Genomic DNA, 23570 nt, shown 5'->3' with positions numbered 1-23570 from the left:
CAAGACTTTTCCATCCATACACCACAAATGACAAAACATCTAGGTTAATGGTGAAACAGTTCTCCTCAGCAAGGGACACCCAGAGAGGTTCACAGAGTTACATGGAGAGGAGAAGAGAAGAGGGAGGAGAGAGATAGAGGTGACCAGGAGGAGATGAGGGGGAGTCAAAAGAGGAGAGACTGATCTAGCCAGTAATCAGTTCCCTGAGTGTTCTCCACAGTCTGGAACACCCAGAGAGAGTCACAGAGTTAAGTAGAGAAGAGAAGGGGGAGGGAGGAGATTGAGGTGACCTGGTGGAGAAAAAGGAGGGTCAAAAGGGGAGAGGGCAATCAAGCCAGTAATCACACCCCTCCTTTTGAAGAGAATGGGCTGCCTTTCTGGGTGCCTGGTGTCCTCCACCAGCATTCAGTTGTTTTGTGGAAGTTACCCAGCATTCAAATGAGCTCTTGATGAATTTGTGGGAGAGAAAGTGGTCTTCCCATCCTATTCCTCTGCCATCTTGGGACCACCCCCCAAATGGCCAGTTTATTTCATGGAGGTATTTATCATCTAACTTTTCCTTTGAATTTTTCAAGAATTGTGTAAAAAATTAAAGTTTGAATCCTGAGAATGTTATATCTAGAATGCATAAGATCTAGAATAAATACTTGAACAATTATGATGTCTTACCTTCTCCAGTGGAATTAATTTTTCCCAATTCTTTCTATATTTACTTTTGGTTTTTAAATTCTTGACTTCAAAAATTGGCATTCTTGAAATATCACTTCTGAACTCTTTTTTTCTACATATGCTATGTCTTTATGTTTATTTATAATTTATATTTGTTCTCATTTTAAATATGTTTTGAAGTAAGAGTATATGCATTCACACAGTAGTTAAATGAAGCTAAAACAGATCATAAACCATGTAGTAGAAATTAGAAAATTTTCAGCTAGAAACCAGAATGAAATATCTGAAGTGCATTATTTTGTTTGACTATGACTTTTCTGTAAACAGGAAAAAAACAAAAACATTTTCATTTCCCAAGTTTAATATGAAAGCCGAGTGTCATCAAAGTTTTAGGTATCGGAATGACTCTCTTCTCTGTGACCAGAAGTGCCTTCCTCAAACTCTTCATCTCCCCCTTCATTTATTTACCAGTTTGCATATTATCTCATTTTGTAAAACCTTGTGTTACATATTCAATAAATAATTACCTTTTCTTTGAATTATACATTGATAATTATATACTGTCACTTGGAGAAGGAAATGGCAAACCACTCCAGTTATGTTGCCTAGAAAATCCCATGGAGAGAGGAGCCTGGAGGGATACAGTCCATGGGATTTCAAGAGTAGGACACGACTTAGTGACCAAACCACATAGCTGTCACTAATTGGATGCCTATCACATGAGAGGCAAATATCAGACACTGAATTATCTCTGACCTTCACAATAATCCTGAAGGATTCCTGGTTAAATGTCTTCTTTATAGACGATTAAACTGAAAAGAAGAGTAGCTAAGAAATTTATATGAAGTAAGATAGCTGTTAATAATTAGGATAGGATTCTTGATCTGAATCCCAATAGCAGTTTATAATTGAAAGATATCCACATGTAGAATATTCTTTTAAAAATATATATATTTCCATAGTTGTATAATAACTGTGTAACCTTTATTTACTATTCTTTGTAAAAGAGAAAACTTATGAAACCTATATTGACATTTGAATATTACTGTACTTTCTTACAGCCTGTGAACTTATGAATCAAGGCATCTTGGCCCTGGTCAGCTCCATTGGCTGCACATCAGCGGGATCCCTCCAGTCTTTGGCAGATGCCATGCATATCCCCCACCTCTTCATTCAGCGCTCCACAGCTGGGACCCCAAGGAGTGGCTGTGGACTCACCCGGAGCAACAGGAATGATGACTACACTCTCTCTGTTCGGCCACCTGTCTACTTAAATGACGTTATCCTGAGAGTGGTCACAGAATATGCCTGGCAGAAGTTCATTATATTCTATGACAGCGAGTATGGTAAGTGTTTGTTACTTGCATGAGTTTTGTAAGCTGGTATTTATATGGCAGTTAATTTTGTTGAATCTTGAAAAACTTGAAGAAGTTATTATTATTTGTGGTTTTTGTGTCCTGTCATGTTCTTACAAATCAGGCAACAATGATAAAAAGTTTGTTAAGACCTTAGGTTCAATCTTTTGCATATATTTTGATCTTTCAAATAATAGGAAGTTATTGAAAACAATGCTGTATTTTTTCCTCTTTCAAAAGCATTTATACCTAAATATAATAATAAAAGAATAATTTTGGACAGATCCTAGAACACTTAAAAATATTACGTATTTCTGTTTTTCAGTTAAAAAATAATCTGAAGTATTTTTCTTATGCTCTTGTATAGGCTTTAGAATCTACTTAGTACTTAACACTTTGAGGGTCATTGAAATTATAATGCCTTTTATTTATCCTAGCATATTTTCTCCAATGTGAACTCTCACAAAAATACTGATTAGTATAAAGATACTTAATTTATTTAACTTTCCAAGGTAAAACACAAGGCATTTTACTTATATTATTTTACTGTATCTTAAGAAGATACTTTGTCTCAATATTTTTACTTGTGCTACATTAACCAAAGTAAGCAAAAATAGGGCTTCCCAGGTGTAAAGAACTTTCCTGTTAATGCAAGAGACATAAGAGACTCAGGTTTGATCCCTGAGTCAGGAAGATCCCCTGGAGGAGGGCATAGCAAGCCACTCCAGTATTCTTGCCTGGAGAATCCCAGAGGAGCCTGGCAGGCTACCATCCATAGCATCACAAAGAGTCAGACACGATTGAAATAGCTTCACACATTTAATATTAAATAATGAAATAATGTTATTTTTGTTTAAACACTTTTTTCCCAAATTAAAATCTACCTGTTTTCTATCTGACTAATCCCAGAGATTTTCAAATATAGTTTCTCTCTTATTTTTGTCATTAGGAAGAGAGGAAAGAGAGTAGAGATTGCTATGTTCAAATGAGAGGAAATAGATTTTGATAAGGGATATATATTGTAAAACATGTGCTTCCTTAGAAATCTGCCTTAAGAAAGAGACAGAAAAAAAAAAATTCCTGTCAGTGTGGATGGGCCTGGTTTTTACATTTTTATTTTAAAACGTTAAGATTTATGATCTAAAGTGCAACTTATTTTCATTGCAAATGAAAAAGTATTTCAAAATGAAAGTTTTCTTACCCTAATCTGCTCAGCATTTTGAACATAGAGAACAGTTACACAAGAGTGGCCAGAAAGTGACATCAATAGAACCAAGCACAAACAGGTTGGCAGAAAGCTGGAAAGCAGCAAATAAGAGCTCCTGTGGACTCCTAGGGAGGGAAAGCAAGTGGCAGCTACATTAGCCCTAAATATTCCAAGGTCACATGGGGTTTGGGCAGCTGAGTTCCATTAAACTTGATGGGTAGACTTCAGCCAAAAGTCTGTGAGACTCTCTAAAAGCACAGTCCTTTGTCCCCAGGACGGAAATCCTTATTTTGTTGCTTAATTCATATTACTTAGGGGTCACAGAATGAAGACCAAGAGACTAAAATGAATAAAGTAAACAAAAAGGAAATAAAAATAATTGGCTCATCAGTAAAAGTAAGGATGGAACACAAATCTGATAGTCACTAGTAGAATTACTTAGTGAACATAGTAAACTCTAGCTCTACTGTCAACATACTGAGTACCCCTTTGTCAATTTTTTCTAGTCAGATTATCTATGGACATATAACGACAAATGGTTATCATGACCTCTACTCAAACATAATTTGAAATAATGAATTTTTTAATTCTAAATCTTTATTTAAAAGGAGAAAACACTGCTTAGTTAGTCCTATCAAAATAGTATGTAAAATAAAGAACAGAAAAATAACTTTTGATGATGTTTCTACAAATTAAAATGAGAATTTTACTTTATGATTACAAACATCCATGAGAAAAGAAAATTCCTTGTTATCTTATTCCCAAGTCCTACATGAATTACACTTAGGGAATTCTTATAAAAGAAGACATTTTGATTACTGATAAGTAATTTTTTAAATGTACTAAATTCATGGTCACACACTCCTTTCCATACATTTGAATTTCCCCATTCTCTTTTCTTTTGCTTTCCTTTGAATAAATAAGATGCTTATAATCATAGTATTTGTATCCTCTGTTAGAAGCAGTGTTTGTTTTAGGAATAATGAAAACATTTTCCTTTACTCTGATGATAAACTTTATTTTAACTTATTTAATTTAATAATTCATGAAAAAATATCCTGATTGTACTTTACAATCATTTCCAGGAATACTTTTCTTCAATCAAAGAAAATTTTCCTTTGATACTTACAATAAATCTTGCTAGTAAAGAACGAGGCTAGAATCCAAAATAAACATCAAGCTATCCAAATATCTTGTATCTTGAAGAGGGCTACATGTATTTACATATACATTCATCATAGTCCTCATTTTAAGTTCAAACATTAGAATTATACTTGACTTTTATCTTGGTTATCAGGAGTTACTTTCATTAAGGAATGGATTAAGTATCATCCATGGATGGAATCAGGCAACCTGCTGAAGCCAAATGTTATTGAAGATGTTTTTTGCTTAGAAAAATATACTTAAAGAAAAAGATTAGACTTCTTATCCAGTTTATTAGAGGAACACTTTTTTCAAATGCACTTAATTATGATTATGAGCTTAAATTATGATTTAAGTTGGCTTAAAGCTCAACATTCAGAAAACTAGGATCACGGCATCTGGTCCCATCACTTCATAGCAAATAGATGGGCAAACATTGGAAACAGTGACAGACTTTATTTTGGGGGACTTCAAAATTACTGCAGATGGTGACTGTAGCCATGAAATTAAAAGATACTTACTCCTTGGAAGGAAAGTTATGGCCAACCTAGACAGCATATTAAAAAGCAGAGACATTACTTTGCCAACACAGGTCCATCTAGTCAAGGCTATGGTTTTTTCAGTAGTCATGTACAGGTGTGAGAGTTGGTCTATAAAGAAAGCTGAGTGCCGAAGAATTGATACTTTTGCACTGTGGTGTTGGAGAAGACTCTTGAGAGTCCCTTGGACTGCAAGGAGATCCAACCAGTCAATCCTAAAGGAAATCAGTCCTGAATATTCATTGGAAAGACTGATGCTGAAGCTGAAACTCCAATCCTTTGGCCACCTGATACAAAGAACTGACTCATTGGAAAAGACCCTGATTCTGGGAAAGACTGAAGGTGGGAGGAGAAGGGGACGACAGAGGATGAGATGGTTGGATGGCATCACAGACCCAATGGACATGAGTTTGAGTAAACTCCAGAAGTTGGTGATTCAACAGGGTGGTCTGGCGTGTTGCATTCCATGGGGTCACAAAGAGTCAGACATGACTTAGTGAATGAACTGAACTGAACTTATGAGTATGAGCCCAGTGTAACAGTACACTATAAATTTCTTAACAGAGAAAATTCAAATCTTTGACTAAGTAAATGGATGATGACCCGGGTTTGATTCCTGGGTTGGGAAGATCCAGTATTATTGGGCTTCCCTTGTCTCAGCTGGTAAAGAACCTGCTTGCATTGCAGGAGTCCTGGTTTGAAACCTGAGTTGGGAAGATTCCCTGGAGAAGAGAAAGGCTACCCACTCCAGTATTCTGGCCTGGAGAATTCCATGGACTGTATAGTCGATGGGCTCACAAAGAGTTGGACATGACTGAGCAACTTAAAAAAAAAAAAAAAAAAAAGGATGGAAAGAGAAATAAAAATGTGAAAGTTTATTTGAATGAATTGACTCAAGATATTTTTGTAAATACTTGGAAAGAAATGTTGAACTTTTAAAAATGTGTCATTCAAGAAATATTCCTTGTTCCCTTGTTTAGTGAAAATATAAAACATCACATTCACATTAAAAATTTTACAGAATTTAGTCTTAACCTTTAAGAAACATAATTAAAATATAAAATATTTATAATAGTCTCTTAATAGAGAAAATAGTAAGTTGTGTCATAAATGATATAAACTGAGTGCTAATGGTCTGCAATGAAGAAAGTGTTTAATTTAGGCAGCAGTGATCAAAGAAGGCTTCATGGGTAGACTTTGATCTTGATTATTGCCTCTCAGAATCCTACCTAACTTTCACAGTGTTTGAGAGACAGCAACTCCAACAGACAGTGTGAACAAATCTTATAGAAATAAAAATATTAAAAATAGTATCTCTGAGCATTTTTATTGGCCAGGCACTAGAATAAATATTTTGCATTGTATCACTGAATTTTCTCAGTAGCTTTATGAAGTAGATTATAGTATTTTAAAAATTGGAAAACAGAAACAACTGATGGGTAACTTGTTTATGAAATATACCTAAGAAGCATCAATACTGAGTTTAAAGTCTGACCAGAGCATGTACTCCTAACCATGAATGAGTACGAAGAGATTGCAGTGAACTATCACACCAGAATATAACAAGGGGATAATCTATCTATAGAGAACATTTATTGATATCCAGGCTCTGTTCTAAATGCTTTATGTGTTCATTTAATTCTCACAGCAGATCTATGAGGTAGATGATGATGATGATGATGATGGTAATGATATTACAGATGAAAAAAGCTGAGGTAGTAAGAAGTCAGGTGACTTGAAACTAAGTCCCAAAAGCCTGAATTCAAGCACTGATAGTGTCTCTGCTGCTTTCAACTACTGGACTCTCTTGATGCTATAGAAATAATAAGATTAATTTCTGACACAAATTTCTTAAGCATTTACAAATGAAAATGTGTAGAATCTTTTTCATTAAAGAGATACAGTAAGTGACTTTAAGCCTGCTGACCTTTAGCATACTAATACCATTCAAGAAAAAATACTGCATATCAGTTCAGGAGGTTTGTTTATCATTGTAAATTTGCAAACAGGACAGTCATTTTGCTTGAGCGCGTAATACTTCCAGTTGAAAAACTGTAGTCCGCAGATTGCTTACAGCTGGGGCTGTAATGTGATACAGTCAAGAACTGTGAAGGATCTGAGATTTTCGCCCTGCGTGCGTGCGTGCGTGTGTGCGTGCTCAATTGCTTCTGCCCTGTCTGACTCTTTGCGATCCTACAGACTGTAGTCCACAAGACTCCTCAGTTCATGGGATTCTCCAGGCAAGAAAACTGGAGTGGGATGCCATCCCTTCTCCAGAGGATCTTCCCAACTCAGGGATCAGACCCCTCATCTCCTACATAATAGGTGAATATTTTACCACTGAGCCACTGGAGAAGCCCTGAGATTTTACCCTACTTGCAAGTTAAATAAGTTAGCCTTCCTCAATTATAGGTATGCTGGCAGAAAACACTAAGCTCCTCAATTAGAGGGAGAGGACTTTAATACTTGGGGCACAGCAAGCAACATGAGCTTTATCTTAATTAAAGCTTTCTGTTCATATTAGACACCGTTAAGAAAATAATTAGGCAAACTGTAAACTGGGGAGTAAACTTCAATACATATACCTGAAAAACTTATGCAAATACATAGACTATATAAAGGGCTTAGAGAACTAAACAAACAAAACTACAAAGCAAAAATATGAGACCAACACAGATATAACAACCGAAAGTGTGCAAAAGTTTGTTCAAAGAATTCATATAAGAAGATATATAAATGGCCAATAAACACAAGAAGTGCTGAACATTTTTAGTCCACAGGTATATGCCAATTAAAAAAAGATACTAATCAGTACCCACTAGACTGACTGAAGGCCATTACTACACATGGGAAAGAATGTGGCAAACTGAAACCCGCTACAGAGAGTTGGATGTAAAAATATACGGGCACTTATGGAACCGTTTGGCAATTCATTACAAATTTAAATATTCATCCACCACGTGACTTACCCATGTCACTTCCAGGTATTTACCAAGATAAATGTGAATGTATATCTTTGCAAAATCGTATATAAAAATCCTTATATTAGCATTATTCATGAAGTCCAAACCTGGAAACAACTTAAATGTCCATAATTTTGAAAATGGTTCAAGGAATTGTGGAATGTTCCTACAATGGAATACTATTCAGCAATAAGAAGAAATGAACCACTGAAATATTCAACAATAAAAATTTGAGTGAAATAAGCCTGAAAGAAAAGAAGTATATGCTATAGTATTCCATTTATGTGAATTCTGGTAACATACAAAACTAATCTTGGTGATCCAGTCAGAAAGTGGTTGCATCTCTGGGCCAGGAGTGGACTGTCTGGAAAAGGACACATGATAACCTTCTGTGGTACCAGAGATATTCAATTTTTTGTTTCGAGTGCAACACAATAAATCTTTGAACTATACATGTAAGTTCTATTTATTTATTGTAAGTAGATTATAAAAATTAGAAGCCATAACAACCTATTAGATATCTGAAAACTAAAAAAAAGGAAAAAAATAGATTTACTTATAATTTCAAATGAAGTATCAGAATTAAATTGTGATCACTTATTGATTATGGTATCAGAGACAAAGGGTTAGAATTGAGTGTAGTGGACACCTGGAACCCAGATTTGATAATAGACCAGAATGACTGGAAGAACTTCTTAATTGTCATACCACCTCAGGTCCATCATTGACACCTGGAATCAGAATTTTTGCAAGGTGGGCACTAAATGTTAACACCTCTCCTGATGTTTCTGATGCAGCCAGTTTTGTTCCTAGATGAGGCATCTGGAAGCAAGAAACTTTAGTAAATATCTTCTTCAATATCTTTGATTGGTAGCATTGTTTCCCTGCCAGAATCCTCCAAGCAAGAGAGAACTCACTGTATTCTCAAGGATACTATCTTATAAATGGATACTGGACATTTCTAATTGGCAGAAACCTTTTATTTTTATAATACTTAAAATATACTGGACAAAATGATTCATTTTCTGGAATAATATAAAATAAGTAATCCTTTTGCTTGTAATCATTTATCAATAAGTAAAGAATTGATTACATCCCATGAACCCACTCAGTCTTCTACTGCCTAAGTACCAAGAACAGTTTACTATTTTCAACCTGATAATGTATGCTTCTTAGATAGTCCACCTTTCTAATAAATGCCTTTATCCTTATCTATTTTATTTTTTCAATATTTCTGTATTTGGCTGATATATATATATATATATGTATGTATATACTGATTACACAATATGCCACACGCTATCTTATTGCCTTGGAGAAGTGAGACCTTTACTGCTTTTTAGCCAAACAAAAAACACTTGTGTTTTCACATAACTTCTGCCTTTTAAATTTTTTACATTAAATCTTTATCATAAGTACTCATTATATTGCCCTCCCCTTCCAATCTTGCATCATTTTCACTTTGCTTATCATGCTATTTATGCTTTCAGCCAAATCTCTGAGAGAGCGTTTGATCAAGAAGGTATAATATAATACCTAGGAAGACTCATTAGAAGCAATGGTAATAGTCCAGGCAGGCTCACTGTCAGAGAGGTCTAAGCAAGAAATTAGTTGAATGTACCAGAGCCAACAGCTAGATTCCAGAATCCAGGAGTCTTGGAACTGACAGTATACAGAAGCCAGAAAGTTATAGAAGTGAGTGATCTTTAAAATAGAATAAAAGCATATAGATTGCTTTAATGAGAGGTTTCTGTTTTAAAGATATTGAAATAAAAGTTGAATTTCAGGCATGGATGGGCTGAATAGAACTGATTTTCAAGAGTGACATAAGCAGCAAAGTTGATGTGCATTTCATCTAAAGAACTATTTGGGTTATTTAATTTCCTTTGCCTAAAAAATATTGGTCCCACACTTAATATTAGAATGAACCTACTTGTAGATTTATTATCTGGGTTTAATTGTGGAGCTTGGAGGGGTAATATGATGATAGGGATATAAGCGGCTTGTAAAAGTGATGACACACAAGCATGAACTAACCGAAGGTAGTGATATTTGCCCTCTTACTACAGCCTCAACTCTATTTTGATCCATGCATTTGTTTCATTCTCAAGCCAGACAGTTGTCATTCGTAACTCCAAGTATATTCTTAGAGATTATTACATTAAAAAAGGCCTCTTCCCTTCTTTGTCCATATATTAATACCATGCATAGGGCTGTTTATCCTCCTATAAAGTCTCAAGCTGTGTTTGGGTCCTGTGCTTATTCTCAAACCAAATAATTTGTTCTGGGGTATGCGGGCTCTCAGTCAGCAATCTGAGTTACATGATGACCCTCTAGGTGAAGGGTAGGTGTATGTGGACACATGTGCTTCCCTTGTCAGCTTGAAAAAAATAATAAATATGAATTAGATTATTTCAGTTTGATTAATTAAATTTTTAAATCTAATATCATCAAATTGTAATTTAGATGTTTATAATTAATAAATAATTGTCTTTATAATTCACCACTTAAAATTGCTTTTAAAGTACAATCTTCTTGGGTTCAGTTTCCTTGTTTGTGTTGGTTTTGATCGACTTAGACTTATTTTATGTTCTTAGCTTTTCTGACATTTTCCTGACTGTTTCAGGAGAGTCTTTTTCGTTTTACAATAAGACTTTTGTCTGTATGTAAATGTATACTATAATTTGTTAAACTAAGTATTTCTGAAAATCAGAGACCAAAATGTATATAACAGGTTTTGATAAAAAATATTTTAGCTTCAAAAATAGTAAGTGAAAACATATTTCTCTTTATATGCAGAAATATTTACTTTTTGACATCCATATGCATAAAAACAAAGAAATAATTCAACTTTAAGGATTAATGAACATATTATTTATGGATTCTTGCCTTCTGCAAATAGTATTTAATGATTCCCAAATTAAGGGTCAGTATGTAGTTAAATGACCTGAGGTACTTAAGTACTACCCTCCAGTATATCATCCTTGCTTTAAAAGTTAAATTGTCATATGGTAGAACTCTTTGAAATGAACTTTGGGATGCTATCAGAATGAATGCATTCCTAGGAATCACAGTATTGATCCCATTCAGTCTTGATGTAGGCTTAATCAAGTCCCATAAAATGGACACATTCCTCTTAATTTACTGCAAATGTTTATAATTACCCTGAGGGTGTTTTCAAATGTCTGATGACTATAATATTATTAACTCTCTCTCTAGACAGTCTTAAAGTAGTTTATTACTCATTTGGCTACTTTCCAGCTTTCAGTTCTCTCATTTACTTCAATGCACATCAGTAAGTATATAATTAATTCAAGCATCTTAATGAACTATTTAGTTTGCATTTGTATATATTATGTCAGGTACATAAAAATAACATATTCTACTGTTTTGGATTTGTACATCAATAAAATGTCATGAAAATATTGATTCAGCGTAAAATGACATTTAACCTAAAAAATTATGATCTAATGTTAAAATCTTCTTATCAAACAGAAGTTTTTATCAAACTGACAAGTTCTTATCAAACTGATAAGTTTTTATCAAACAGAAAAATCTCAGATCAGATCAGTCACTCAGTCGTGTCCGACTCTTTGCGACCCCATGAATCGCAGCACGCCAGGCCTCCCTGTCCATCACCAACTCCCGGAGTTCACTCAGACTCACGCCCATCAAGTCAGCGATGCCATCCAGCAATCTCATCCTCTGTTGTCCCCTTCTCCTCCTGCCCCCAATCCCTCCCAGCATCAAAGTCTTTTCCAATGAGTCAACTCTTCGCATGAGGTGGCCAAAGTACTGGAGTTTCAGCTTTAGCATCATTCCTTCCAAAGAAACCCGAGGGCTGATCTCCTTCAGAATGGACTGGTTGGATCTCCTTGCAGTCCAAGGGACTCTCAAGAGTCCTCTCCAACACCACAGTTCAAAAGCATCAATTCTTCGGCGCTCAGCGTTCTTCACAGTCCAACTCTCACATCCACACATGACCACAGGAAAAACCATAGCCTCGACTAGACGAACTTGTTGGCAAAGTACTGTCTCTGCTTTTGAATATGCTATCTAGGTAGGTCATAACTTTCCTTCCAAGGAGTAAGCATCTTTTAATTTCATGGCTGCAATCACCATCTGCAGTGATTTTGGAGCCCATAAAAATAAAGTCTGACACTGTTTCCACTGTTTCCCCATCTATTTCCCATGAAGTGATGGGACTGGATGCCATGATCTTCGTTTTATGAATGTTGAGCTTTAAGCCAAGTTTTTCACTCTCCACTTTCACTTTCATCAAGAGACTTTTTAGTTCCTCTTCACTTTCTGCCATAAGGGTGGTGTCACCTGCATATCTGAGGTTATTGACATTTCTCCTGGCAATCTTGATTCCAGCTTGTGTTTCTTCCAGTCCAGCGTTTCTCATGATGTACTCTGCATATAAGTTAAATAAACAGGGTGACAATATACAGCCTTGACATACTCCTTTTCCTATTTGGAACCAGTCTGTTGTTCCATGTCCAGTTCTAACTATTGCTTCCTGACCTGCATACAAATATCTCAAGAGGCAGATCAGGTGGTCTGGTATTCCCATCTCTTTCAGAATTTTCCACAGTTGATTGTGATCCACACAGTCAAAGGCTTTGGCATAGTCAATAAAGCAGAAATAGATGTTTTTAAAGCAGAAATAGATGTTTTTCTGGAACTCTCTTGCTTTTTCCATGATCCAACGGATATTGGTAATTTGATCTCTGGTTCCTCTGCCTTTTCTAAAACCAGCTTAAACATCAGGAAATTCACAGTTCACATATTGCTGAAGCCTGGCTTGGAGAATTTTGAGCATTGCTTTACTAGCGTGTGAGATGAGTGCAATTGTGCGGTAGTTTGAGCATTCTTTGGCATTGCCTTTCTTAGGGATTGGAATGAAAACTGACCTTTTCCAGTCCTGTGGCCACTGCTGAGTTTTCCAAATTGGCTGGCATATTGAGTGCAGCAATCTAACAGCATCATCCTTCAGGATTTGGAATAGCTCAACTGGAATTCTGTCACCTCCACTAGCTTTGCTCGTAGTGATGCTTTCTAAGGCCCACTTGACTTCACATTCCAGGATGTCTGGCTCTAGGTCAGTGATCACACCATCATGATTATCTGGGTCGTGAAGATCTTTTTTGTACAGTTCTGTGTATTCTTGCCATCTCTTCTCAATATCTTCTGCTTCTGTTAGGTCCATACCATTTCTGTCCTTTATCGAGCCCATCTTTGCATGAAATGTTCCTTTGGTATCTCTGATTTTCTTGAAGAGATCCCTAGTCTTTCCCATTCTGTTGTTTTCCTCTACTTTTTTGCATTGATCGCTGAAGAAGGCTTTCTTATCTCTTCTTGCTATTCTTTGGAACTCTGCCTTCAGATGTTTATATCTTTCCTTCTCCTTTGCTTTTCGCTTTTCTTCTTTTCACAGCTATTTGTAAGGCCTCCCCAGACAGCTATTTTGTGTTTTTGCATTTATTTCCTATGGGGATGGTCTTGATCCCTGTCTCTTGTACAATGTCACAAACCTCATTCCATAGTTCATTAGACACTCTACCTATCAGGTTTAGTCCCTTAAATCTATTTCTCACTTCCACTGTATAATCATAAGGGATTTGATTTAGGTCATACCTGAATGGTCTAGTGGTTTTCCCTACTTTCTTCAATTTAAGTCTGAATTTGGCAATAAGGAGTTCATGGTCAGCTCCTGGTCTTGTTTTTGGTGACTGTATAGAGCTTCTCCATCTTTGGCTGCAAAGAATATAATCAATCTGATTTCGGTGTTGACCTTCTGGTGATGTCCATGTATAGAGTCTTCTCTTGTGTTGTTGGAAGAGGGTGTTTGTTATGACCAGTGCATTTTCTTGGCAAAACTCTATGAGTCTTTGCCCTGCTTCACTCTGTATTCCAAGGCCAAATTTGCCTGTTACTCCAGGTGTTTCTTGACTTCTTAATTTTGCATTCCAGTCCCCTATAATGAAAAGGACATCTTTTTTGGGTGTTAGTTCTAAAAGGTCTTGTAGGTCTTCATAGAACCATTCAACTTCAGCTTCTTCAGCGTTACTGGTTGGGGCATAGACTTGGATTACTGTGATATTGAATGGTTTGCCTTGGAAATGAACAGAGATCATTCTGTCATTTTTGAGATTGCATCCAAGAACTGCATTTCAGACTCTTTTGTTGGCCATGATGGCTGCTCCATTTCTTCTGAGGGATTCCTGCCCGCAGTAGTAGATATGATGGTCATCTGAGTTAAATTCACCCATTCCAGTCCTTTTGAGTTTGCTGATTCCTAGAATGTCGACATTCACTCTTGCCATCTGTTTGACCACTTCCAATTTGCCTTGATTCATGGACCTGACATTCCAGGTTCCTATGCAATATTGCTCTTTATAACATCAGATCTTGCTTCTATCACCAGTCACATCCAGAGCTGGGTATTCTTTTTGCTTTGGCTCCATCCCTTCATTCTTTCTGGAGTTATTTCTCCACTGATCTCCAGTAGCATATTGGGCACCTACTGACCTGGGGAGTTTCTCTTTCAGTATCCTATCATTTTGCCTTTTCATACTGTTCATGGGGTTCTCAAGGCAAGAATACTGAAGTGGTTTGCCAGTCCCTTCTCCAGTGGACCACATTCTGTCAGATCTGTCTACCATGACCCGCCCATCTTGGGTTGCCCCACGGGCATGGCTTAGTTTCATTGAGTTAGACAAGGCTGTGGTCCTAGTGTGATTCTATTGACTAGTTTTCTGTGTTATGGTTTCAGTGTGTCTGCCTTCTGATGCCCTCTTGTAACATCTACCATCTTACTTGGGTTTCTCTTACCTTGGGCATGGGGTATCTCGTCATGGCTGCTCCAGCAAAGCGCAGCCACTGCTCCTTACCTTGCAAAATCTCAGTGGGTCACTATTGCTTAACTATGTCACTCTATAATCTCATAAAGCACACTATTATCTTTATTTTTTAAATATAGTACAAGTGACAGGAAATACTCAATGATTTAAATTATTTTGAAGTAAGGGTTGATTAAAAGCCTTTTTCCCCCCCTGAGGAAACAAGGCAGTTACAGATTAATCTGGCTATTTATTCTTTGGGAAATTCCATTCAGCTTAATGATGTATTTCACGTGTCCAGTAGTATGATGTATTTCTTTTTATCTAAAAAAAAAAAAAACAAACTTATAAGAATCTAAATATTAATTTTAAAGCTTAGCATTCCATCATAATTTCAAAACACCAAGCTTGGCTGAATGAAGTTCTGAAGTCTCCTGCCCAGTGAAGTCTTCAGTGCATTAAGTGATTAAAAATGATTAAATGCACCTAATCTGCTCAAATGAGGGAGAAAGATGGATAGAGGAAAAGAAAAATCAGACATACAAAGCCTCAGTGAAAAATCTTTTCTTCTACCAAATTCTGTATTTTAAAAGAATTATTTGAATACAATGATAAGGCTAAGACTTACTGTTTGATATGTTCCAGAGAATATCACTAAATTTAAGTTGCAACTACAGTTTTTAAAATGAATAGTATTGTATGATTTTTCTATCTGTGAAAGGGTCTATGTTATCATCAGCTATGTAAAGAGCAAACGTATAGAGGGCAGGGATTGTCTTACTCATCATTCCCTCCCAGGTACCTCTCACAGTGCTTGGCACATATTAAGCAGAGACTAGATTCCAAAAGAGATTTCTTTGGTGCTGACTACTGGTTTAGGATGAACAGTAAGATATATATCTGGTTTGTGAGTCAGTTTAGAAATGTATTTATACATTAGATTCTGTTATCCCCTGGGATTTTTCTACCCTAATCTACTTAATTATAAGCCATGTTTAGAGAGAAATTAAGTTTAATCTTACACTAATGATTATAATAAAGCTATCATTCTGCACAATTTAATAAAACAAATCATTGTACTTCAATCAGTCACTACCTCCTAGAGAGTTATTGTGGGAAGTTGGTCTAACTAGGCAACAGTTATCACAGAAATTGCTAGACTATCAAATTCTAAAGGTATTACCTAAATTAACTTTTAGTCCTTATTATGATTTTTTGTTTATTTTCCATTTTTCTGTAGGAAAGGACAGCAGAAGAAAATCATGAACAAGGGGGATTTTTGACTGGGTTAATATAATCTTGATAATGAAAATGTATCTTGCATAGAAATTTGCAGTTTGCAAACTGCTTTAATATTGCATGTGTGCTAAGTGGCTTCAGTTGTATCCGACTCTTTGCAACCCTATGGACTGTAGCTCGCCAGGCTCTTCTGTCCAAGGGATTCTCCAAGCAAGAATACTGGAGCGTGTTGCCATGCCCTTCTCCAGAGGATCTTCCCAACCCAGGGATGGAACCTGCGTCTCTTATGTCTCCTGCATTGGCAGGCGTGTTCTTCACCACTAGCGCCACCTGGGAATCCCTGCTTTAATATTTCACACACTTTATTTCCTTTTATTAGAGTAACTCAATAATTGAGTGTTATAATTTTCTTTTTTGTACCAATAAGGTCTGGTTAGCTATTACTTTTCCTCAGCTTCCATTCCTTTGATTTTTACATTTCTCTAATTGGCATTGATCACATTAAAACAATTACTTGTCTAAATTGTTATTCCCTCCACTATACTGGATGTACCTCAAAAACAGGAACTATACCTTCACCTTCATTACCAAACTACCAGATATTTATCAGAAGACTGTGTATAGTCAGTACCCTTTCTCTTGCAAGTGACTGAAGCTCATTTCAAACTATATAAGAAAAAAGTGAAAAAAAAAAGAATATTTTTTCAATTGAGTTATGCAGTTGGGAAGTCTAAGAAATAGCTGGCTTGCCTCTTTCACTTTCACTCATTGGCTACATTCTTCATTTCACACTAGACATGTTGGCTCTTGCAGTTCCTAAACTGCATCATTATAACTTGTGATACAAAAGAAGGACCATCTATTTTTCATTACTCATATCAAATTTCAATTCTTGTTTAAATCCTGTGACTATCTGTGAGCTAATTAATTAGGCCAAAGACCATGGAGAGCTCATATTGTTAAAATCAAGATCTAAGGAAGGCTATGTTTCTTTCTAAAGGTTCTTGGGGAGAACCCCTTTTCTTGCCTTTTTTAGGGACCATCCACATTTATTCTTTCAAGATCCCCTTTCTTCATCTTCAAAGCCAGCAACATTCATCTCTGAACTTCCCAGAAGTCTCAGCTCATTCTTCAGTAGTCAGATCTACATCTGACTTTCTTTTTCTGCCTTCTTCCATTAACTCTAAGTCCTTAGAATTATACTGCTGCTGCTGCTAAGTCACTTCAGTCATGTCCGACTCTGTGCGACCCCAGAGACGGCAGCCCACCAGGCTCCCCTGGCCCTGGGATTCTCCAGGCAAGAACACTGGAGTGGGTTTCCATTTCCTTCTCCAGAGCATGAAAGTGAAAAGTGAAAGTGAAGTCACTCAGTCGTGTCTGACTCTTGGTGACCCCATGGACTGCAGCCTACCAGGCTCCTCCATCCATGGGATTTTCCAGGCAAGAGTACTGGAGTGGGGTGCCATTGAATTATACTAGTCCCACTGAAGTAATAGGAGATGACTCCCTATCGTAAGGTCAGGTGTTGACAAACCTCAATGTCATCTAAAGCATTAATTCCTCTGTTATATAACCTAACCTATTCATAGATTCCAGGGATTAGGACTTGGGTATCTTTGGGAGGTCATATTCCATCTCCTTTATCTTCACTGTTGTTCAATCACTCAGTGGTGACCGATTCTTTGTGACCCAGTGGACTGTAGCACACCAGGCCTCCCTGTCCTCCACTATCTCCCAGAGTTTGCTCAAATTCATGTCCATTGAGTCAGTGATGTTATCTAACCATCTTATCCTCTGCTGCCCCCTTCTCCATTTGCATTCAATCTTTCCCAGGATCAGAGGTTTTCCAGTGAGTCAGTTCTTCACATCAAGTGGCCAAAGTATTGAAGCTTCAGCTTCAGCATCAGTCCTTCCAATGAATATTCAGCACTGATTTCCTTTAGGATTGATTCATTTGATGTCTTTGCCATCCAAGGGATTCTCAAGTCTTCTCTGGTCTACTGGAGAAGGATGACAACCCACTCCAGCATTCTTCCCATAAGAATCCCATGAACAGTATGAAACTTTCCTTTATAGAGTCCAAGAGAAAAGTCTTTTTTTGTCCTAATCTTATGCTTAGTGACTTACTTCATGAGCCTCACCACTTGCTATTATATAATTATCTGATCAATAGAATGAATAATCACAAGGAACAACTGAAACTACTGTTTAAATTTTTGTTATCAACGAATAACATCTAGTAACACCCACAGGCCTAAAAGCTTTATGAGGTCAGATATCACCATTTATCTTTTTAATTTCTGTAAACTGAAGCACTTTACTCACTTTTTGCCAACTAACAGTAATACAGATGGTGTAGCTGAATAATAATGATGGTTGATCGTATTCACAAATTGGCAAAGCCAAAGGCACACTCTGTTTTTTTAATGACTTTTCCACATTGCATTTAATAGCGTGATTCAGATTCTTCTCACATCAGACTTACAATTGCTATATATCATGAGTGTTTGGTGTTATTTTCAATTAACCCAAACTATTATTATTTAACTTCTACATTCCAAGAGCCTAAAACATTACACTTGCCATTTTGGGTAGCTAGCCATCTAAATTTTAGGCAATTCTATCCTATTGGTGGGTGATCCCTTAACAAGCAATTGGGAACTATTATTAAAAATAATAGCACCTACCATGTTTTAGGCTTCCCTGATGGTTCAGTGGTAAAGAATCTGCCTGCAATGCGGGATACCTGGGTTTAATTCCTGGGTCAGGAAGATCCCCTGGAGAATGGGATGACTACCCATGCAGTATTTTTGCCTGGAGAATTCCATGAACAGAGGAGCCTTTGTGGGTTGCAAAGAGTTGAACAAGACTGAGTGACTAACACATGCACACCATATTTTAGACTTTACACTGGATTTCCCATGCAGACACACACACACACATATCACCACCCTCACTAATTAATCTTTCAAGACATTTATAAATATAAATATTTATTCATTTATAGATCAGAATTTTTTTTTTGAAAATTTTATAATCACTTATCTAGGCAGTGATAACTAGAATTACAGACTAAGAACACAGAGAAATAATAGAAATCTCTTATCACATCACTTTTCTGGCCAAATAACAATACACATATTACTAAATTTCTGGTCAAACATAAAAGATAAAAAAGTCATACTGTTTTAAATGAAGGGAAAGTCATTTACAAGCTGAATTGGAATCATGCTAAATCACTCTCAGACTGCTTTTCATTCTACACACATAGCCCATCATCTACTTAGATCCTCTACTTAAAACTTTTAAGAGATTAAAGCTGCATTTAAGATAAAGTCAAAACCTCTTTCTGGGTCTCACCAGGATCCACCTCATCTGACCTTTCTCCACACAGCTTCACCTAACTCTCCCCTCCTCCTTGCTCCCTGGGCTGCAGCTATGCAGGAATCCTTTAGGTACTTTAGACACCAGCTCTTCATTGCCTCGGGGCATCTTCCCAGGCTGTTGTCCTCTCATCTTTGTCTGCTTGCTTGAGCAGTGTCATCTCATCCTTTAGATCACAGTTTAAACACCACTGTTCCAAAGGAAACTTCCTTGAGTAGTCTAACTAAAACAGAGCCTCCTTCCCACCCTGTCAGCCTCTCCCAGCACACCTTGCTTCCTTCACAGCACTTAGTGTGAGTTGTATGTGCCAGTGTGTTTACTTGTCTGTTGCCTATCTCAATGTAGGGAAGGGTATTCACTGTTGAGTTCTGAACACACAGGATTGGTGACAATATTCAATAATTCTTTTGAAACAATTTTCGTTTTCTCAAAACCAAGAGTATAAGTGATCTGAAGCTTTATGCTCTGGTGTTTTCTGAACATCTCTATTCCAATGTATTTTTGGTTTTGTCTGTCATATTTATGTGCACAGTTAAGTGATTCAAACTGAAGAAATAAAAACTTACAATTCAAAATCGAGGATCTGCTCTGACACATATTTTAAAGGTATATTGGTTCTGAGTTGGGGCCCAGGCTTCTGCATTTTTAATAAGATTTTCAAGCGATTCCAATTCACAGCAGAGTTGAGGAGGCCTGCTTGAGTGTGAACATGTCCTGTTATGTGTCTACCTGTATCTGCTAAATTTCATCAGATCTAACCCTTTGTTTAATCCATGCTTGAAATCCTTACATCCTTAGGAACTTTCTGACCTGGATATTTAATGAATACATAATACCGTTATTATTCAAACTCTTTTATCTCTTGTTCTGCTCTAGATGAGGTCTTATTCTTTTAAGCTACTACAATGCTGACATCTGGGTTTATAATTTAATTAGGAATAAGGAATCTAGGGTAGAATTTACAAAGTTATCTATTCTGAAGAGTTTGAGAGTCATCAGATAACTGGACATATAATGTTCATAGTAATTGTTTTAAAATAAAGCTAATCATAAGAAGAAAGCAAATTTTTAAATTATTATTAGTTTTTAACCTGCAAATATAAATTTTGGTTATGAACAAATGTTAGTTTCCAAATCTGTGACTTTGTTTTCTTATTCTGTTGGCTTATTGCTTTCAATTGCTAATGTGTTGAAAAACATATGACCTTATTATTACTCTTAAGAGATAAATTTTACATGCATGCACAGTAAGGAGTTTTGAGATATTATAGTCCATTAATAATAAGCAACCTACAATCCCATTCACTTCTTATCTTTCACTAGTTTCACTTTTCACCTTTTATGTCATGGGCATATACAGAAAAATGTACAGTATTTTATAGTTAAAGCAAATGTACTATATTAAGATTATATTGTGCCAGGTACATCTTCCAATCATATTTATCAATGTATAGATCCCTTCTTCTATAAATAGTCAGTGTGGTACTAGGAAAAAATATTTGTGACATTTCAGGCACTGGTTGGTACTTAAGTATACATCAAAATACAAATTTATAAATATTTTATTTAGATTCCATTTTACCATCCTTATTTAGGTGTAAAATGAACACAATGCTTTATTTGATAATCTTTCAGAAATTCTCTTATTTGGGGATGAGTGTGGGAGCATTTTGTTAAAAATGCGTGTTTTACACACAAAGTATATTCCATGTACTCCTGGGGGTAGGGGGGAAGAATCTCTACCAAGTTGGCAGGATTTGAGCAAGGGAGATAGTGAAGTGTACAGTGAAAGGTGCTCAGTCTTGTCTGACTCTGATACCCTATGGACAGTAGCCTGTCAGGCTCCTTTGTCCATGGGATTCTGCAGGCAAGAATATTGGAGTGGGTTACCATTTCCTTCTCCAGGGGAACTTCCCAACTCAGGGACCAAACCTCCTTCTCCTGCTTTGCAGGCAGATTCTTTACTGTCTGAGACACCAGGGAAGCCCAAGGAGGTAGTAGTATTCATAAAACAAGCAAAAGTTTAGCTGTTCTATTTGTGACCTGAGATCCTTTGAAGATAACCTCTCAAAACCCTCTTTCAATTAAGATTGAAAATGTCAAGTTTACTGATATCATTGCCCATTTTAAGAAACAGTAGTAATTTTGATTCAGATTCATCAGCCATTAATAATATTCATGTTTTGCCTGAGGTTAGTATCACTCTTTTAATATGGAGGAAAAATAAAGAATGTAATTTCTTATCTCACATTTGCTTTAGGGAAGTAAGGATCTTCCCCAACCACCTCCCTTTATGTTGTTCTAACATTTTCCAGAGGTGAGATCATTTAGAAAGCTCAGTGGAGTGAAATTAATTTTAAACAATACATTTTTCATCTAAACACATTAAATTCTATTCAACCTTAACCGTATCTGAGAGTTCCATCAGCTACTCCATTAGTAGTTTAAACAGCCTACAATATTGAACAATAAACTATATTGATATAAGTGAAATAGCTTTTATCTCCCTTCCATGCTTTAATTCACACGTTGATGGGCTTTTGATGTTCCTAGATATCCGTGGAATCCAGGAGTTTCTGGACAAAGTGTCTCAGCAGGGGATGGATGTTGCACTTCAGAAGGTGGAAAACAACATCAATAAGATGATCACCACGCTCTTTGACACCATGAGAATAGAGGAATTGAATCGCTATCGAGACACTCTTAGGCGAGCGATCCTTGTTATGAATCCTGCCACAGCCAAATCCTTCATAACTGAGGTAAGTAAAAATTGTCATGGACTGGGAATAGGGTGTAAAAATTAAATGTTTCAGAATAGATCCTACAGAGGAGATGAAAATTAAGAGCAGTGTGAGGGAATTAACTACACAGCTCTCATTAGCACTAATTGAGGTAGCACAGTGAATTCCTTGTTCATCACATTTACCCCGTACTGTCCAGTTAATTGCTAAGAATGCTTTGTATTTATATGTATTTAGGCACCTATCCAGGATGACTTTAAGAATTCTTATGGGGATTTAAAAGTGCTGCTCACCTGAATGGATTTCACAAATTGCCTAATATTGATACTTAAATTTTTTATGCAAGTTAAAATTTTACTTCTGAGAAAAGATTTACTTGAGTTAAAGCTATTCTTGCCTAAACATGATTCCTACTATGAAAACATACAGCAGGTTCTTCTCCTCTATATTCAGAACTCTGTAGCAAGACAAATAATTGAAACTGTCTGAAACTCTGCAAAGTGATGACCATTGTGCGTTTTATGGTGCTGGATCGTCAAAATTTTAATTTTATCTGTACCTTTGGCTAGAAGCTCTGAAACTCTGTAAAAATACAGTTTAGACTATTCAATCTCTATATTCTAAACTCTTTGCTATTCCCTTAAAAAAGATTATTGTCAAGTAATTTTTGTGATCACATTTTTAACTATATATAGTGCTGAAATTAGTCATGATGTTACATACTTTCACATGGATTTTATTATTAGTTTTAAAATTTGGGGCAACTTTATTTCACTAATACAGTTTTCTTCACTTCTCCAATGTGTTTTCTTTAGCTCCCAAAGTACTGATGTAAAGCCTCCAAATTAAGAATGTGTTAGAAGTTCTTTGACACTCTATAATATAATTGGTATCAGAGAACTTGAAGCAGAATATAAATCACTAAGAAGAATAAAACTTGGAAAATATCTATAATACATTTTTGTTTTAATAGAAAACTTTGTTATTCAGTTTAAGATCAAATATAGAGCTCTGACCTTTCTAGGTCTAGCAAGTAACTCAGAGAGTCTCATTGAACCACTAAATGTTTCCCCAATAGAAAGAGTATTTCCAATTTTACAAGAGTTTGTTCTTTCCTTTGAGAAACACAAAATCTGCCAGAAGGCTGAAGGCAAATATATAAGGGCATATAATATAAATTGGAATCTTAAAATTATAATAAATAAGGTTGAAGTATCTATGGTCACTTTTGGTTGGGAAGATCAGAGAAGGCTTCATTGAGAGGGCATGTTTGAACCAGACTCAGTGGCATAAGTACTAATTCACAAAAGAGAAATTGTAGCCAATACACAGGTACAAGACCATGTCAGTCACGTTCTGGTGGTGTGATGCCCGCAAATTACTTAATAGTTTTGAGCTTCCATTTTGTCATCAGTAAAATGGGAATATTATTGATTTCAACTTACTATATTTGTAATATAGATTAATGAAATATAATAAGCCTTA

General features: G+C 36.2%; 1 protein-coding gene across 1 annotated transcript in view; it reads left to right on the top strand.

The window, feature by feature from the left end:
• GRID2 (glutamate ionotropic receptor delta type subunit 2) overlaps positions 1–23570 on the top strand; it is a 1609032-nt gene that overhangs the window by 852750 nt on the left and 732712 nt on the right. The window contains exons 3-4 of the mRNA XM_025290706.3: positions 1731–2015; positions 21898–22103. Coding sequence (XP_025146491.1) covers positions 1731–2015; positions 21898–22103 — 491 coding nt within the window. The remainder of the gene's footprint in view (positions 1–1730; positions 2016–21897; positions 22104–23570) is intronic.

This window comes from Bubalus bubalis, chromosome 7 (genome assembly GCF_019923935.1).
Source record: "Bubalus bubalis isolate 160015118507 breed Murrah chromosome 7, NDDB_SH_1, whole genome shotgun sequence".
NCBI lineage: Eukaryota > Metazoa > Chordata > Mammalia > Artiodactyla > Bovidae > Bubalus > Bubalus bubalis.
This window is presented reverse-complemented; position numbering and strand designations above follow the sequence as displayed.